Source organism: Ascidiella aspersa, chromosome 9 (assembly GCF_963924565.1).
Source record: "Ascidiella aspersa chromosome 9, kaAscAspe10.2, whole genome shotgun sequence".
Classification (NCBI taxonomy): Eukaryota; Metazoa; Chordata; class Ascidiacea; order Phlebobranchia; family Ascidiidae; genus Ascidiella; species Ascidiella aspersa.
Window position 1 is genome coordinate 9769710 of NC_139455.1, and position 20437 is coordinate 9790146.

At 34.7% G+C, this 20437-nt stretch overlaps 1 protein-coding gene across 5 annotated transcripts; it reads right to left on the reverse strand.

The window, feature by feature from the left end:
* Positions 1-362: 362 nt before the first annotated feature.
* LOC146132898 (transmembrane channel-like protein 7) lies at positions 363-18737 on the reverse strand. 5 transcript variants are annotated; one of them, XM_083396501.1, is made up of 19 exons: positions 16947-18737; positions 15656-15734; positions 14510-14642; positions 13971-14119; positions 12346-12409; positions 12025-12106; positions 11387-11563; positions 10933-11018; positions 10465-10622; positions 9331-9478; positions 6723-7048; positions 5829-5964; positions 5507-5604; positions 4177-4284; positions 3027-3233; positions 2396-2551; positions 1881-1959; positions 1309-1382; positions 363-907 (listed from the first exon to the last, which is right to left on the reverse strand). In XM_083396501.1, exons 1-19 carry the CDS (start codon positions 16951-16953, stop codon positions 769-771), a joined length of 2406 nt encoding a protein of 801 aa, XP_083252627.1. In that variant the 5' UTR covers positions 16954-18737; the 3' UTR covers positions 363-768. The 5 variants fall into 5 exon arrangements, with proteins under 5 accessions (XP_083252627.1, XP_083252626.1, XP_083252624.1 ...); XM_083396500.1 differs by having other exon boundaries at positions 13971-14104; positions 16380-18737; XM_083396498.1 differs by having other exon boundaries at positions 16380-18737.
* Between the last annotated feature and the right edge of the window lie 1700 nt (positions 18738-20437).

Genomic DNA, 20437 nt, shown 5'->3' on the forward strand with positions numbered 1-20437 from the left:
ATACGAGCTGCTAGGTTCGTTTGTATTTTAGTATGCTATACCGCAGTGTTTCTCAACCTTATATCGACGATCCAAATATTAAGCGTAATATACCAGCGAAGCTTTGGCGCCCCAATTCTATGTTTTTGTAAGTAAACAAAACGTACACGCAGTTTTATTTATTAATTTTAAAGAAATCTTACTTTGGACCGATCTCTATAAATCTAACTATTTGAACTACTGCAGTCGGCTAAATTAAACGGCGAACTGTCGGTCGCGACCCATTGGTTAAAAAACACTGCTCTAACGGTAGGTACTAGAGCACTTTTTTAACAAATACACGTTAGCTATTAATATACTCAAAAATATACACAATCTTCTAAAATACAGAACCTTTATTGAAGTGCTTAATGGTAAAAAAAACTACATTAGGTTTAATGTTTATAAATTAGAACGGTAGAACTTATATAATCAAGGAAGGAATAGATACACTTACGAAGGGGCCATGGAGTATTCACACACAAGTGCCAATCGAAAAATTACACTAAAAACGTTGAAGTAATCTTGTCATAAAGCACAGTCGATTGCTCAAGAGTCATGGTATGATGCAAATTTATATACAAAAAATGAATAGTACGATAAAAAGGCACTAGCAACGAGAGTCTGCAAAATATGAAAGGTTGCCCTTTTTATGTGGAAGAAAAACAGTGAAAACAGTTCAGCACGCGTACAGAACACTACATTTGTTGAACAAAAATAAGACTTTCTACTATAACTATTTATTTAAACTTAGTCTTCATGGTCGGTTTGTCCGGGTAAAGACGTCTCAGAGGTGGCTTGCACAAACCCCTCGTTATCATTGCCACCAGGTTCGATGGCGCTAGAGGGTCGATCACCGCTATTTCTACTTCTCTTCGACTGGTCGTCCCTGATGCAAACAATTCAATAGAATATAAAAAAAATTACAATTCTGGTTGAAGGATGGCGTACGCCTAAACAAGGCGTGGTTACTTTTAAAGCAATGTTTTTGTCCGAAATTTGCATTGATATTAACATTACAAGTAACTAGGGAATTGGTGGTTGCCATACTTTTGTCGCACATCGAATAAATTAAAATATTTATTTCGTTCTAAACAATGTGGAGTGCAGTTAGGACAACAGTGCGTCTTTTTTAACATGCAAGCAGTACTAAGGTGTGTTTTATATGTTTATTTCAACTCATTCAAGTTGCTAGATTAGAATATTGTGAAACAATATGTTTATGCTTTTATCTAAAATCATCTTTACATGGCAGGTCATTACATACGCAGCCCATCTAGCTATACCCACCATACGCCGTGAGCTTGCAGTTTTTCGGTCAGCTTGTTGACACGGTTGAGTAGGAACTGCTTGTCTTTGCCTTCCTGCATTGTGCAACAAACATACCAAGGTTTACACAATGACGCTTTTCACGTATTACGCTTATAGAATCGCGAGCAGACGTCAAGCGGTATACTGCCAGTATTACCGCGTGATCGCTGCGCAGATCACTGTGGGCTTTCGACACATACGTGTATGCGCCATACTGGGTCACATTAAAGCTGAATAATAGGAATATTAAGGGACGCATTATGAGGTAATGACTGACTTAACTCGTATAGTACACATGCACATCAAATACCTCGATCTTAACAGATGGTATATCATTACCAAAAATTACACCGCCGTGAACCCAGTACGTAGAAATACAGATATCATCGGTTTAAACAAGGGCAAAAATCGATTTTTTGTTGTGACGTATTTTGGTATACATCCATTTAACGACCTGCAAAGTGAGATTTCCACAGCAATACATTAGCAAAATCAATGCAAAGGCAACTTACAAACAACTAAAAAATAGACATTTGACCTCTAAGACTTACGAGAGTTAGCTGTTCTTTTAGCATGTCAATCATGTTCTTGTGTGCGGTGCTCAGCGCAACGAAGTAGTAAAGAACGAGGCTAAAATACAAGTCAAGATAAATTAGACAATGTTCACCAATGTGCATTGAACCACAAAACGAAATTAAACAAAACCAGTTGCCATGTTGACAAGATACCAATTACAAGATATGCTATCATCAATTGACGAAAATAAATCAACTGAAAGCGCTAATAATAGCCTTGATTCTGAAATTTGTTGTTGGATATACAGCAGGTGCGACACGAGACGCCAAACGGAAGTAAATGATTGATTATTGGTTTGTTACCTTATGGTTGTCAGGCCAACTAATAGCGCTTACAGTAAACAGTTAAAGTACATTGAAGCTACAGCGTGCTCTTGTAAGCATAACACATTTGGAAACTACTATAACCCAACAACTATATAATAATAACATGTGCACGCCCGTATAGAGAATCGGACGAAAATAAAACGTTTTAAATCATAGGCTTTTACCAGAGTATCACTCCAACGATGATCGCAAACCCAGCCGATCCTATAAACCAGAAAATGTCCTGAAGCCACTGAGGGAGGGTCTGAATTGACGATGTCACGGAGTAAAACATCGTGGCCCATCCGCGGAATGGACCACAGTCCTTGCTCGGGGTAATTCTGTGTAAAAATGAACATTGTATGATGTGTGAATCATTTTGGGCAAAACAAGGAAATCGAAGATATGATAAAGGGCGAGTGGGTGAGTTTTTGCGACTTGCCCAACTATAACCCGTTACTGTTTTTGTTTTTTGATAAGTTTGATTCCGGGTTAACCTAATTTTCACGGAAATCAACCGGTTACAAAACCAAAATGTGTATCATAATATCCTGCAAAACTATATATTGTAAGTTAAGACGAACAGCAACAAGGCATATTACTACAACTAAATAAAATAAATGTTAGTTTCGAACGACATCCATAACAAGTGACCTACTGGGCCGGCAATTTTTTAACAAAGAAGAAGAAGGCAAACATTGTTGCTGCGCACCGATCAAGGCGTTTTGAAATTAGTTTGTCAAAAAGTCAGGTTTCATAAGCTAAGTTTAGTTTGTTCGTCGCTACGCTAACATTAAGAGCGCGTAAGGGACATACATTGCGAGGCTGACTCCGACTGGCAGAGCGGCCACGGCGAAACCGAACAGCAGGATAATGAAGAAGAACGCCCCGGACTTGGAGGCTCTGTAAGGCCTCGTGGCCGGCTGGCAGTTGTACATCAGCGTCAGCTTCTTTAGGTAGAAGAAAATGAAGAACTTCAGCACCACGATGACGGGAAGCAGCGGAGCGTAAAATGCTCCGATCCTGCGCGCGCATACGAAGGAAGTGTGTGAGTCAGCATGACAACGCACGAACAGGATATGGCTTATAGGCGGTTACAGTTTAGACAAAATTTATGTGGGACGAATAGTAAATATTAGGATTTGGAAACTGGGTTTAAAACAATATTGTCGTTTACATAAGCTATAACTGTGATAAACAGACTTTTCAGAAGTGATAACAGTGTTAAACGATCGACAATAATATGTAGTTTAAAGTATTAACATAAAAGAATTGCACATTAATAACTGTCCAAATAACCTGTAATAATAATTCGAATATATAAAAAAACATTGTTTGTTATTTTGTTATCTACTTTCATGCTGTTTTTAATCAACAAAGTTTGAAACACAACAAAGTAAGAACAGAAACGTTACAACCATCTATTCTATACAGTGTAGAAATTACAGGCAAAAACCAATTAGAGCACAGAAATCCGCATGCATTTTGTAAGAAATAGGTTATTTACTCCCAAGAGCTACGAATCCAGTATAATCCAAACGTTTAAGACACAGCGCACACTTATGGCTTATGAGGATCAACATACGTGTAGCTAGTTACAAGTAGACTTGGACAACTACAGTTTTCCTGCTTTTCAAAAATTACACCACTTTAAAATATAAGATGCTCAGTTGTCACAAATTGAATAGGAGTTAAATTAAAATGATTTAACTTGCTGAAGCCAAAACCTAAAAACGAAAATTTAATCAGACTTCAAACTTAGCATAACGTATTCTCAATTGTGTCAATTCAAAGTTTAAACGCATGAGTTCATCAATAGTAATGAGAAGAGAAATTGTTTATTTTTATTGATTTCGCTGTTGACGTTCTACAATCTTGATCATTAATGTTGCTTTTACTTTTATAGTAGAATTATCTAGTTGTCCAAGTCTGGTTACGCGGGTTGTTTAAAGTCACGTTGACTTACCAGCAAACAGTCTGCGAGTAAGTGATACTTAGCACGTTGGTCGGCAGATGAAACTCCTGCGGTCCAATCATTTTGAAGATTTTGAAGTTTGTGTGGTCCACTAGTAATCTACGCATGCAGTGGCAATTGTCACTTGCCATAGTGAAACACAAGTGCTTACCCAGCCACGGATTACGAGTGATTTGCTAAAATACTATCGTTCGCTTGTTAAGACTATATGTAAAGAGTTTCGCCAATGTTTGAAATGGTGATATTATGATTGAGCCACACTGGCATTTTTGCATGTTAGCGGTGAAGTTATTAATGCAATAATTGACTGGCAAATTTTGGAATCAGTTTCAGGGAACTGCTCGACATGCTTCATCTATATTAGTTGTAATGTGACCTAAGTTATTCTAAAATTGGTCGATTGATTTCGTGCTCAGATATTATGAAACATGCGGAAATGATATGAGATGAAAGTGAAGGTATATGATCACATTGAAATAAACTTAAAGCTATAAAAACAAGGAAGGAACTTAAATATCATAATAAAACCAAATGATTTGAACTATCTTATAGTGTGTTGCTTATTTAATAACTCTCAAGTTTATTTCAAACAATGACATTTTGTAATTTCAATAAAGAAACCCGTGTATTGTGTTCCAAAAAATGATATTTAGGAAATTGAAAAATGATAAGCAATCAGTGAAAGAAATGTTTGTAGAAGCGAAACTGAACTGCAAACGGCACCCAATAGTCACATGCATAAAAAGGGACACCCAAGCGTGCGGTGAAAATGTCGTGTGTCAAAAAAATTGTTGGATGCGACTTACCACCCTATGGTTTGGGCATAAACAATATCAAGCACGTTCTCTGGGATGGAGAACTCCTGGCGTCCCCACCATTTTGCCAGGCCACAATGGCAGTACTCCACAATCAATCTGAACCCGAGCGAAAAATAACGTACACCGAAAAGTTACGCCTGACACTTTTTCACTCAGAAACGTGGCCATTTAGGTATTACACTAAGGTTAGGCGAATAACGAGGTTAAGATACGCCGCCACGTTACAGTGTCCTTTCGAACATTGAAATATTTAGCAATCTTACTTTTAAAATAGCATGTATCCAGGATTTTAAAAACTATATACAAACACTAAATTGGCCTAAATATCAAATATTAAAAAATAAATCGTCGAACTTATTCAACGGCGTTCACATATATTTACCCGCCTCAGCTGAAATATTTACCAACTTACAATCCTGAAAAGGTTTTTTATTCAAATATTTACTAAGTTTAAATGGTTCAATCTACTTAGACATAGATAAAGACAGGCGTGTATTCTTTACCTTCTAGGAAACTCGATAAACAGAGTGACGGCGATCACAATGAAGAAGTCCAGAATAGTCAGTTTGTACATCTCCTGGCCGAGATAGGTTTCCCAGCACTGAAATGAAGTTCTTTTATCAAAAATCGACAAAACGTACTATTTTTCGATATGAGGTTTTACAATAGTTATATTAAATAGATGAATAATAAATGCTTGGCACACGGAATGCACCGAGAAATGATTGAACACAAGACAATACACAAAAATAGCAGTGCAATTCATTTCAGCAGGGAAAATAAGTAAGCAACAAATATACGTTGGATGGTGAAGCGACTTCTTACCTTCATGCCCACACAGTGATCGCACGTTGTGTCAAACGCATCATCCCTGTTAATGTCGGGGTAGTTTTGGCAGTTGACCTGTATGTACACGACCACGTAGAGAAACATAATTGAGGCCAGGCGGAGAATTACGGTCCTGAGTAAAATAAAAATGTCGACAATTAGTACAAAGGTGTACGGCGGGTAATATAATACTCACTGTTCAATTTAACAAATTTACTTAGCGAAGCGAATTTGTCCAATTCTTGTGTTAAAAAAATACGACTAATTTTTTGGCAAAAATAGTTTACTTTAAACTATTTTAAAATTAAACAGTACTAAGTATGTGCCCAAACAGAAATAGATAAGATTGTATGAAAATTCTGTACCAAAGTTTTGTATAAAGAGGTTTACTTAACTTTCAAATTAAAATTTTCGGTAAATAATCAAACCTATAACAAAGCAAACTAAAACCAAAGAAAAAGCTTGATAAACACTGAAGCCAGCAACTGTGTCTTTATAATATTGTGATGGTTAATAGACAAATCGTAAATGAAACTGATGCAAGCATGTAATAAAGTTGGACGAAATTCACATAAAAAAAACGTAACAATTTTTAAATTGTCGCTATGAGATTTCCTATAACCAGACGTGATTATTTTTAAATATCATTCGAGACAAACACATTTTGGCTATTAACTACCACAAAAATGAATTGTTATCGACGCCCGAGTTGCCAACGGAGGCCAATTGCCCACCAATGCAAATAGAAGCTTTCGGGCAGGGGAATTCAAAGGCCATTTCCTTTAGCTATTTTTAAGACTGCTAAACGTATAATGTTGCGTATAATCCAGCGCGCTTTCAGCATCCACTGTAAGATACAATACAGCAGCTGCTGAGGCCGCTCAAGCGCACCTGATCAGGGTGAACTTGATCGCAAAGCCAGGCGAGTAATCTTCAAGCTTGATGAGCAGCTCGAAAATGACCGGCGCCAGGAAGTTGGCGAATGTGATGACGATCGAAGTTAGGTAAGTGACGATCAGGTCGAGCACAAACTGGTCGTTGAAGGTGTCGACGTTTTGCAGCGCGTACTGGGCAGCGAAGAAGATTCCGGCCATGGACACGCCGAGGATGATCAGCACCAGGCAGTTGATGAAGAAGCGCTTGGTGTAGAGCTTGATTTTTTCGTTGCGAGAACGATTCTGCTGCTGCTGACGGAACAGCTCTTCTTCAAGATCGGTCTGAAAAAATAGCTGTACATTAAAGACCGGATTTATACGACAACAAATGCAAACCTAGCTAACATTTTGGGATGTACGGTACCTAACATTTTATTGTAGTAACGATACCCGATAATTTATTAGACAATAAATATCGCGATGCTATCCGATACCAAACGACGTCATTACTTTGTTCAAAGCCAAACAGATAGAATAAAACGTCCAACGCCAATTTCTTTAGCAGGTTACTAGGCTAAAATTTGCTTTAGCGTTAGAAGTTAAGTTATCTATTGGTTAACCAAATAGATTTTAATAAATTTACATTTTAAGTAGAATTCGCTGTGATAGATCGTAAATCGTGCCTGGAATTCCTATATTAATTTGGTATCGCATCAGTCTCGCCTAATCTAAGTACCGACATCACCACTTGGCATCGGGTATCGGCTACGCTGCAATATTATCGAACAACCTTCTGACATTTATGTTCTGTAGTTAAATACTGAGCTAGTTTATAGGCTGTACGTTTTCAAGGTGCCGTGGAAAAAGCACGGGTATGCAAAGTGTAAATTCTCGAGGTTGGTTTTATTTAATTGTAGCGCTGTAAGATATAGTTATAGATTCGCAGACAACACCAACCCTCCCGAGAGGGTATTGTGTAATTCGTGGGCTGGATTAAAGCACCTGTTCACTGTAGCGCAATAGTTACCAGCCTGGGGGTCGCAAGGAGTTATCAGAGGGGTCGAGTTCCACTATTTGTTAAAATAAATTTGTACAGAACATAAAACAATATTAGCAGACTCTATTCAAAAAAGTCACGTCTGTGAACAAATTGTCTTTTATGACGTCATTATTACGTAGCCGAAACACAAAATCACATTGTATTTTTCGAAGTTGCAGAGATATTAGTCGAGCCAAAACCTGTATTTCCTATGAATTATTCTGGAGTGTAATTGTTTATTATATAAACAAGGTATAGTTTTTAACAATTGGTTTATAGACGTAGTTACTTTATTGCTGTACAATATCGCCTTATTTAATCTATATTTAATCTATATTTCTGTCAATTTACTTAATTTCAGAACTAGCATTAGGAAACGGAGTAAATTAATCACTTATTTCCGGTTCAAGTCACTAAACGGGCACTTAATTTTACTTTGTTCCATAATTTTAGACAATGTTTTTTTCTTTATTGCAAACAAAACGCCGTAAATGACGCTAACGGAGACTTAAACCCGAACTATATTAAGTCCTATATAATCCTGAAATAAATCGTGCGTTTTTGACCAATACCGCAACAAACCATCCAGAAATGTCAAAACTTCTTTTGAATATAAAAAAATAATTATTGACTCTGGTTTATATGTAATACACTAAAAATCAACATAAGGGGTTGCAATAGTTTTTTTTTAACTGGAAAGGGGGTCACGATAACCAAAAAGATTGGGAACCACTGCTGTAGCGAAACGAGTATGTTACATAGACGGCATCATGACAGCGAATACAACCACAGAGGCAAGATAAGTTAGGAAATCCTTGGCTACAGGGTTGTGTCAAATAATGGAAATATTGTTTTGCTCTAATATAGGGTTGTTGCTTTTCGCAGTGTTGAAATTTCGCTGGCGGTGTACGTGCTTACATAAAGTTATATTCTCCACAAGGTTTATACCTGGTGGTGCAAAAATTGCTTTTCGTAGGCCGTGCTAATCGAGCAAAACATTTATCCAGTGGACAATAATTAAAAAATAAGCCGCGACGGCGTGACACATCAAGAAGTAAAAGTAACTACAGTCACTGTGGAGAGTAAGAAAAAACAACACGGAGTCCAGCAATAGCGCTTTGTTACTGTCAGATGTATGTATAAACATTTGGTGTGCGTTTTCTAATATAAAGGAAATAAATTGTTGTTTTTTTACTTGTTTATCTATGCGTCGGTCGTCGGTAAACCACTGATCGACAAGCAGAAACCGGCTGCCAAAGGTTTCGGATTCATAAAGATACAGCCTTTTATATTTTTTATACTACATGCGTTACAGTGATGCTATTTATTGTTTGATAACGCACACTTAAAAGAATAAGTTTTGAGAGTGCCATTTCATCCGGGTAAGTCAAAATTTTGTGGCGTGCTCGCAAACTGGAGGCAAAAAAAATAGCCAGGCTTCCAACTAAAGTTAATATTTGTTCAGGCAGAACATACACGAAATGATACGTAGGGATTTTCCCAATCAATGTGTTGGGGACGATGCTTGTCATTGGGTCAACAGATCAGCAAATTCACTAGCATTAAAAACATGAAAAAAATGCACCTGTAGTTCGTATTTCAGACTGCTGTGCTTTAGTTTAGCGGAGTTTTGATTCGTGATGCAGAAATCCCATCCGGCGAACACCTTGTTGCAGTAAGTGTAAAACCGGTCTTCGTCACTCACCAGAGATTCCTTCAAACCACTTGCGGCTCTAAGTAAAGAACCCACTGATCACAAGACGTGTCAAGTTATAACAAGGATAGTACATGGAATGGCTTTTTTTTGGAAACCGTACAAACTAAGTAGGACACGAGAAACTTTTGTGTATTTTGACATTGCTGTCTAAACTGGCCAAGAGAGTTAGAAACCACAAAAAAATAAAACATGGGCTCTTTAGTTTTTAAAGCAATACTATGATGTTGCCCAAGTAATTAAGGTTGTGCAAACACATGGCCTATAAGTGTATTTTATTCAAGCACGAGTCACTATCTAATGGCTTGCAGAATTACCAACTCTAAGAACACTTTAACGCGGTTGAGCCTGAAAGCATCAACCTACGTAGATCCCTCGGCAACTAGAAAAGCATGTTAACCTACAAAATCTAAAGCTTTTTTTCGGAATTGCAAAAAAAAGATTTGACGACAAGTCCCAGCTGGTGTCCACTTGCAAGCGATTTCACTCGTTAAAGTTCTCTCTTGACTATGGAAGCGTGAAATTCTGTGATGCTTAAGCTGATATCATGACCTCGCTAGACTTGTGAATACACAAGCATGAAATACCCGAGGCTATAACTAAGTGCATTAAACAAAAGAGCGTATGAAAAATTGCAAACGGATTGGAACTCTGCGTTTGTGTTTTAAAAACAGCAGTAAAATAACATTATCAAACCAATGATGAAAATTGTTTTTTTTTTAACTAATAGTTTGATTGTTTGAAGAAAACTTATATAATTTTTCACATTCCTTTAACTGCAACTAAAACAAAAGGAATGGGTTCACGGTGTGGTAAAACATAAGAACAACGGTAAGCGGTAAACCTGGTTTAAAAAACATTAAATTAGCACGCTGTACATCCACATGCTCAATCCAATGTGAGCGACGAATAGTAATTCGGATTAATGGTAAAAGTAGAGTACTTCCAAACCTATTCTAATCAACGGAACGGGAAGGGGAAATCACTTAACAACCGAAAGTTTACCTTCTGACAATTAGCACCAGACTAAGTAGGAAATAGGAGAATGCTACGAGTACAAATGCCAAGGGTATGTTGTAGTAGAATGAAAACCCTTCGATTTGTATGGTCGTGGCAGCGTTATCGTAGTATCCATAAAACAGGAGTGTTTTCTCCATGAAACCCTACAAAGACACAAAAAAACAGCCATAATTAAAAGCTAGATTTTACGGGACCGTTCAAATTAGCTAACAAGCACAATTACAAAGGTTTGACTAAATTAGGTTAAATTTTGAACCAACGGGATCAAATGATTTCTTTGCCGATATATTGATCATATTGAATCCCCGCCGTTCGTTTTTTAAAAATGAAGCAGACTTTTAGAGAGGCTTGTTTAATTCAAGTTTGTTCAAAAAGGAAACAAAGAACAATAGAATAAATAAACATATCGCACTCCAAACAAGAGAAAATTATAGTTAATCACAGTATGCTAACCTGTCCAGTGAACCACCATATAATGTATTGCTGGAATTCGCTCACTGTGTTTGGATCGTACGGATTGTACTCACATCCCGCTGTCACTGTAAACACAGGGCAAAGTGTTTTGAAAGGAAACACAAGTCGATATATACTTACAATTCGGATATTTTGACCTGCACAAAACTCAACACAGGCAAACACGGCGTGAACTTTACGACATTTGGAGACAAAGATGATATAAGAGGCACTATGCTGTATATATAAAAAAAATTCTTCAAATTATTATTTAAAAACACCTTTCAATGAAAAAACTCTACCACGAGCAAAAAAAAAAAGAAAACAAATTAACAGTGTTAGGCTATTTAAAACCATAAAATCTAAACATATGCCAAAAATTGCAAACCAAACACAATTTGGCTTTCGCTAGTTGACAAAATACACGCCGGCGAGGAGATAAAAAATCTGGAACCGTTATTGGTGGAAGTCAGCTGTGAAGATATGTTGACGTTGCTGTTGAGTTTGAGTTGTTCAAAGGTAATGGTTGGTACCACAATAAATACAAAGATAAGAAGAAAGACATAGAAGTTGAGCAGGAACAGCCATCTCAAGAAGGAGAAGTAGGAACGAACCCCGTTGCCAAAACGACCTGTTGTACAATAAATAATAATCATTATAAGCTGGTAAACCAGAAATCATTAAATAAATAAATAAACATATTGTAAGTATACGCAAGTAGTGCTTCATTAGGAGTTTGTAACAAGCCAGAAAGTGTTAGCTTGAAGTCTAGACTTGGGCAGGCCACACAACACTTTTCACTTTTATGGTCTGGAAGTTACAACCGAAGTAGTTTCACTTCAATCGGTATTGAACTTGTTACTGGAGTCAAACAACGTCACACGCTTCACGTTACGACCACTTATATTTCCAGCATAATACTTTTCATTTACCTTATCCTTTCACTTGGCAAACAGCAGCTTTTTTTTCCTAGTTTCCAACGCCTGATTAAATATTAACCTATTTCAGAGTACAGCCTATTTTTCCCTTTTGTCCAACTGTGCGTAAGCATTAATCGGCGAATAAATTTTAACTATTTATACCATAGCTTACCCTCTATTTCATGGACAGAAGATCTCCATAAAGTTGTTTGTCTTTGTATTTCTTTAATACTCTCCTTGAATCTCTTCCATCTCTGTGTTTTGAGAAACGCATTTCAGTGTGAAAGTAAATAACTACCTACTATATTACGATTAAGTGCACAAAAACATTGAAAGAAATTATTATCAAACACACAGGGGGATATTGTAATTTTACCTAATATTTATGCAAAAAACATAAGCAAGTAGTCTCAGCATGCATCCATGTTGGATTTCCTGCACATTTCCACGTACTAAGTAACATATAAGCTTCAATCCATAGAAAAATACCTACCACATTATTTCTGGTAGAGAATCCACTTCCTTTGTGCTGACCATGTCCCTCTATTAGGAGTTGTCTAAAGCACAGATTTGAAATTTCAAAAAGATAATGCAGGTGTGATTTTAGGGCTTGTAAGTTTTATGTAACAAAACCAACATAAAGCATTGGTTATTCAAAATAAGTAAAGTTTTTTAACAAGTAAAACTTTTAACATGTCACTAGCTGGATGAATCACTGCCTACAAAAAAAGCAAGTTTAAACAAGCCTGTTTCGACAATGAAATTCAGCATTCATAAACAAGAAAACATATGAAAATGTTATGGTCAAAGAGATTACCATAGAACTAAAATCACTAGTGGTTTTGTAGTATTGGAACCATTCAGTGTTTGATGCTTTATTAAGTTGTTAGGTTGTAACAATGGAAAGATGTTAATAATAATAAGTTATTTAAGGATATGACGCAAAACAAGACCTTATTGTTATTTCATCACTTGAGGTAATACGTATTGTTGGGTGGGTGGCCCTATTGTTGAAAGTGGTCCCACACGACATTTGTGTTCGACACCGTCTCCAAAGCTAGCTTAAACATAATGGAGTTCTGTCACAGTGTTTGACCTTATTCTTTGTCATGTAAATTGGTGAAAGTAGAACTATACAAACACTACTGGCGCAGAACCTGCCAAAATTACCAAGAGATTCGTGCACAACTTGTATTTACCCATTTTTCCAATTAATTTTATTATATCACTACAACTGTTTTCTTAAGTTTGCAGAAATACCAATGCTCTTTGATGGCTAAATGTAAACCAAACCAAAGTTTACTTGTGAGGCACATTCTATATTTTTTACAGTTGCCACATCTTTAAAAACCTTATGATTTAAAAAAAGTAATTTGTCCATATGTTTTGAGTTATTTCCTAAAAAAACACCAATGTGGACACAGGTCGTGTAATTGGCTGTACAGATCGGTTAGAACAATTTAACCTTGATTAAAAAAGCCAATTCCACTTGAATAAATCTAAAATCACAAAACAGCCACAAACACATTTGCAATGCCAACATGTTTAAATAGTAATGTGACGCATAAAATTGTGATGTCATTATATGTTGTAGAGATGTCTGATGACTAAAGATTTTATTTCAATGCCTATACCTAATATTTTCGCAAAAAGTACAACAATCTAATCTGATACCAAAATAGATAGAAGTGAAACAATCAAAGCTTATTAGGGAAAAAGTGTACTTAGATTCAATAATTCTGATTACCTTCTGTTGTTAATTGAATATCATGTTGATAAATTGGCTTTGAAGGTAGAAATTGCTGTCTTGGACCACAAATTATGACCAAAATTCACATATAAAAATTAAAACCATATGGGCACCTGTATCACTGGAGTAATGGACAATTACCAACGGGTATCTGCTCCATTCTAATATTTTTGACATCCATACCATCTTGTAAAGTTTTGTGAAAAATGACCGACCGTGGCAACTACGTAGTGACATGTTTAGCACACAACAGTAAGTTAAACAGTTTAAAATAGACATGCAGGTCTAGTATGCTTTTGATCTCTGTCATATAGCAACTCAATATTTTTAAATGTTAATAAGAGATATTTGCTCTTAGTCATTGTTACCTTAACTCTTTTTTTCTTTGCATGGGACATGGTAGTTCCTTTAGTGTGTCCATATCTTTGTATGTTAGTTCATCCCCAAACATGTCTGGAACTTTTGAAAAGTTGGTTTGACCTGATGGACCTGGAGCCCCATTCTGCAAATTCACATCCTAAATATATATAAACTTTGTGTGGCTGGATTGTAAATTGCTTTAGATATGTAATTTTTAATGTTAGTGATTTAAACCATATTTGTTTACATTGTGGGCATATTTTTTTTAAAAGGCCATAAAAGAAGTTACAATATTTACAGTAAAACATTTTGTTTTTAATAGCACATTGAATTAGTTTAACATCTCAAAATCTGGAAATGACAATGTTAAATAAAAATATGTAACTTTCAATAAAATTATTCAGTGGGTTTAATAAAACCATTAAATTGTTTTTCTTTCATTTAAGAAAAAAATAAAGCTATGTGTATTGTAATTAGGAACATATTTATTCTAACCTTTAAAAATTCGTAACAAACCCAAAAACAACCAAATTAAACTTTTTTAAACCTGAGCATCCAAAATTGGCACCATATTTATCACTTCATTTGAAGGATTTTGTTTATTTTTTGCAGACTTTCGACTCTCTGCCATTTTTCTTCTAGTTAAAGCTGTACCGCCAACACTGTGGTGTGCTAAAGAACTAAAAAAACACACTTATTAGGACAAGATAAATTCTTAAAGGAAACCGGCTTAGGACATTTTTAAACTTGCCGAATTACCCCCAAACATAGGGTAGTAATATTTTTTTATTTTTAAATCGATGAAGCTTTAATTTAATATACCTGGTTCGTAACATGAATTTTATTAATAAAATTTAATAAATTATTCAAATTTTTAATGTGTTTTTTTTTTCAATGCCATTTTAGAATGACTAAAACCTGTACCTGTGTCTATGTTTAAAAAAGAACATCAGCTTATCTAAATTCGTACAATTAACAAAATCAATTTGCTATTCTTTGAATACTAATATGGTTTAGAAGTGGCGACAATTAGATATCGATTTAAAATCCTGTATCTGTACGCCATCACAGTGCACAATGACATAGTTAAAACATAATATGTAAAACTTGTTCACTAATTATTCTTGTATGACCTTTTTTAAACTCAACTACATCGTTTTGACTATGTTTAATTTGTATATAAAGTGTGACTGTAGAACTTTTTCTTTCCAATGACAATGAAGTTATAATGTTTTTAAATAATTAACATTTTTTTATGCACACTAGACTTTCCTGTTTTTCTATGCAGTTTATTTTGTCGTGAAAATAGCAAAAAATGCAATATTTAATCTTATCACACCTAGAAAATTTATTGGTCATAGATTAGATAGGTGACATATCAATAAAACTATACATTGTTAAAGCAAATACACTATGGGAAATAGAGCATAGCATCAAGGTACAACAAGTCCAAAACAGTGCATATATATTTTCAATTTTTTTTCAAAAATATACATAAAAATAACTAAACTCACAACATATCACAATATATTGTGCAACAAAAAAAAGTTTTGATAAAACAAATTTATCACTAAAAACAAGGTTGCATATAAGCATAAAAGGACATACAACTTGCTCTTTCTTGAATTTTAGTAGAGTTGAGTTATGAAAAATTATGAAACCTAATTATAGTTATGCAGGGCATTAATATTACCTTGGCAGCTGTGAAGTTAGGTTATTTGTGTTATTTCTTGTAGCCGCACCTTGCTCACCATTATGGTCATGATAATCCGCTAAAAATACCATTAAAAGCTGTAATTGTTAGCATGATTTTTGCCAAACAGTAAACTAGTTGTTAGTAAGTTTCCAAACATTTTATATATTTTTCATTTTTTCCACATAAATTTAGTTAAACTGTGCCATTTAAATCAGCTTATTGTGTTAAACCCCAAGGTTAGTATACTTAAAAAAGAAATAGGGAAAATAATTATGTTTATTTAGCACAAAATATGACTTGTGTTTCCTTTTTATCAGGAATTTTTAGGCATGAATTTGAATGAGATATATAGTTCATTATGTTAATAATAAACAACATATAATGTTTGTTAAATCCCTTCGTTAACTTTAGAAAGCATTTTTATCTTGGTATGGTAATTTGAAAAAAAAGTGCTTTCAATAAATGTAAAAACACAAATTTGGATAAGCAATGGCTGTTTGTTTGTTGCCTTTAAAAACAAGGAATAGGTAAAAACATCTATGGGTGTTTATTAGATATATTGATCCCTCATAAAAATCATTTATTTTCACAATTTTATTAGAAAAATACAATGTATTGATGATGATGCTATACTGTTAACAATGATAGTTGCTATTCTCAGTATAAAATTAGACAACAAAAGTGTGAAATAATATCATGCAAACAGATAACAGAGCATTACCTACTGGTAGGTCATCATAGTCTTGCGGACTAGGGCTCCACGACATGTCTCATGCACAGTGAATAACTATACTTGTTAGTAAGTAATGGTAAAATATTTATAATGTGGTTTACATGCTTTGCAAAAGCTAAAATATGTAAATGAAATTATTATATGAAAAAACACTTGAATCAAAACATCAAGAATATTAAATTTTTCTTCTTTTCGGAATGTATTATCGAGAAGTAGCAGTCAGGTTAGATTAGTCATAAGAAACAGTTTAACAACAGCTAAAATGTTTAGACAAATCAAGTAAAAAGTATTATCCTTTGTCAAATCATAAATTTAAAATTTTGTCTTGAGCTCAAAACTGCATTTAATTTTAAATAAAGTAATACTTTTATAGAAATGTTTTAGTATTTTTATTAGTCAGTGACAAAAATTGTTATTGTGAAATTGCATGCTATCTATAGAAGTTTAATAAAAATCTAACATTAGTATAAATGCAGCATGCAAAACAAAAAAATCAACTAAAGTGTTGTAGTTTACAAAATCAATCTAAACACAACCGCTTATGAGTTATAGTACCTGACATAATTTCAGCAATATTCTACCACACAGGTTATCACTTCCAAAATTCTAGGTTAAAGAAATAGGCTAATTTAAGTTAATTGCCTAAAATAGAATAACAACATTGCAGTAAAACTTTCAAAACAATAAACATATAACAATCAGGCCTAGGCTTGTCAATTAAACAGCACACATCAGGTGAAAAGTTTTGCCTGTTCGGGGTATTTACCCTGCACCCAGTAGAACTCTTAGCTATGGCCATAGTCATACGAAAAAAATGTGAAATGTGTTCAGCTGTGAAAAATAGTTAAACAAATGGGTAAAAAGTCACACTTCAAATTTTCGGTAATAATTAAATTACAACCAGGAAATTTTACTAAAAATTAGTTTTAGCGGTTAACTTTAATACAACTGTACAAGTTTCAAACTCTATATACATCTACCCAGCGAACTATTAAAAGTTTCCAATGTGGAACATGCATACCATAATTTGGGACAATTTCGACTATTTTCTATTGTGACACTTTGGGTAAGATATATATGTGATCTTTTGTCAACAACCAGTTTACTATTTAAAAGAGAAAAGTCGCCCAACAACAAAATATTCGAGTAAGAACTTTTTTAAGCAGTGGTTCCCAAACTCATATACACATACAATTATCAGTACACCAATGGTTTCAGAGGTGGTAGAAGAACAGCTTATTAAATTTACACACACAATCATTTAAAATGATCTGCTGGTTACTTAATGTAATAATGCTTTGTATTGTAAATGAGTTCTGTTATGGCATAATAGTGTGGCACAGTTTAAATGTTTGATCAGTTAAAATCTCATATAGTCACTTATTACAACATAACAAATGTGAGACTTTTAATGTGGTATCAGCAAAGTGATTCATTGCAACAACAAAATAATTGAACAAACACTTCATCCATTTAACTAAAAGTGTGTTGTGTTTTTATTATTATTTTTGTTGACTATTTATTCAATGGTAATCATTAAATAGATTGACTTTTATTGTATATTTGTGATTTCTAGAGTTTTCTAAACGTAGAGTGGTTTATGAGAACATATTAGAAAAAAAATGGTTTACGAGTAGATAAAGTTTGAAACCACTGCCTTAAAGTAATGTTGGTACATTACCAAAATGCAAAACAAATAAACAAACAATCTAATGTAAACCTGCACAGAAACATTAGCGTATTAACTAATTTTAAATATTTATTAATATTTTATGTCTAAAACCAAGCTGAAAAAGTTTAACACATGTGAATGAAATAAAAACATACAAGTTCGCTGGTCTAGAATCTTACCACGGAGTTCAAACAATTATTAAATCAACAAACATTAGTTGGGTTAGGGTGCGGGTTAGCGGTTGGGTATGTTGAGCACTATTATTAAAAAATAAATATAGTAGTACTTGACCCACACTCACCCAAACACTAACCCAAATATTGTGGGTTGCTTTAAAATTTGTTTCAACGCTGTGGTATTTGTAGGATTGTAGACCAGCGCCATTTATTCTTATATATTTATGCCTTCCTTGCGATTTCAACTTTGACAACTCGTTTTGTTCCTGTTGAATTAAACGTAGTACGATTCTAGACTAGCGCCATTATTGCTTGGCCAAAAAATTGTTCAAAACTTAACAAACACTAAACAGCCGCTTTCCAGCAAAACACAGGGCAATATTTAAAACGATGGGAAAGCTTATCAATATAATCTCAATTTGTTTTAACGTCGTTATTTTATACTTGTCATTAACATATAATAATACCAGTCTGGCCAAACTGGTCCTTATTTATTCTCCAAGGTGTGCCTAGAGGACCAGAGCCGCCTTGACTTTAGGGAGATTCCCGTAACTACCAACAAATTACTGAATAATTGTACGACGCCATCTCGCGTTCAAAATTTGATGTTTAGCCCAAAAGAAAGAGATTATACATTAAATACATTATTTGGCTCATAGAAAATATATTGCATTAATAGAAAAATACTGTTCAGAAGGCTGATAACGTAGTACCACGAATTTTTACACAATTACATTTTTTCTTGGTTTATTAACTTATGCGATAAACCTCCAGGGAACAGGGGTGACCAGTTTGGAGGCGAGACGTTAATCTTTCCCTTAACCTTCGAGTTGAAAATAATTTCCACGGCGTGATTGGTTACGTTAAAAACCTACCGGTCTTCCCGTGGTACACTTTGTGAGGTATATCCTTTTGGACAGCACCAACTCTCTTGATAAAAACCATGTCACCCTTATGGTAGACGGTGAGGTATTTTTGTCTCTTTAAAAACATTAACCGAGTACCCTCGGCGATAAAGCTCTTTTTAATCGTTTGGTCCGCTGGAAAACGTTAGTTGCTAGTAAGTTAAATTCCGTGTTAGACGTTCACTGACCAAACCCAATGGTCCGGTCCAGAAAATACTAAGCTGTTTGTTCTCAGTGTTTGTCGAGCAGTTTTGGTGAAATTGTTCTGATGTATAAATACAGTACTATTATCTTTCCGTTCTAGATCGTGATATTGGTGCACTATATCACGATCTAGAAAAATATCGTGATATTGGTGAACATTTTGTATGGGGGAATTCGTTATAAATTTTATGAATATTATAAAATTTGTGTTGTTCGATTGAAATTAAATATAAGTGCAATACATTAGTTTTTTCCCAGCGTATGTTTTGCGACAAAACAGCCCCAGTATTATAGGCCTAGACAAAGTTGAAACAAATGACCAATATTTAAGAAAATTGTAAGCGTCACCCTCGACATCTAGCAATATTATCTCGAAATAGCAACTTGTTCAACAAAAAAATACTTCGGTAAATATAAGCTTCAACAAGTTTAGATTACGAAGTGAGTTCTAATATTAATAAACTATAACCCAGACTATAGGTCGTACCCTAAAATATGTTTTACAATAGGCTTTCCATAGGAATTTATTTTAATAGATGTCATGTATTTAGTTAAATCGAACTGAATTTGACTTGATTGCCTACTTTCCTCACTGGCCAGCTAACAATTTGACGTCACAATGACGTAGATTTTTGGTTAAGTTTGGTTAAAAAGACGTTGCAACTTGCAAACCACCGTTAGTGTTAAGTAAAAGTGTCTATCCCAGACGATTTGCGGCGCCGTTTATACGTTAACTTAAACGTAATTTAAACCAGAAATACAACGTCAAAACAACGTTGCCCAAGTACGTTATTTATACGTTAACATGTTGACTCGAGACGACGTAAATGAGACGTTGAAAAAAAAGGTGTTTTAGTGACGTATTTTGTACGTTCACCATGAACATTATTTTTATGTAAGGATGTGATCCGGGCAAAGGCGTAGCAAGGGTATTTTGCGCCCGGGGGCAAACTATAAATTTGGCGCCCCCTCCTCCATGTTTAATCACATTTTTTATTGAATTAACCTAATGTACCGTACCTTATACGGAAAACAGTTAAGAAGCGTTTTGGTTATACAAACTACACGTATGACTCATTAAGTCACTGT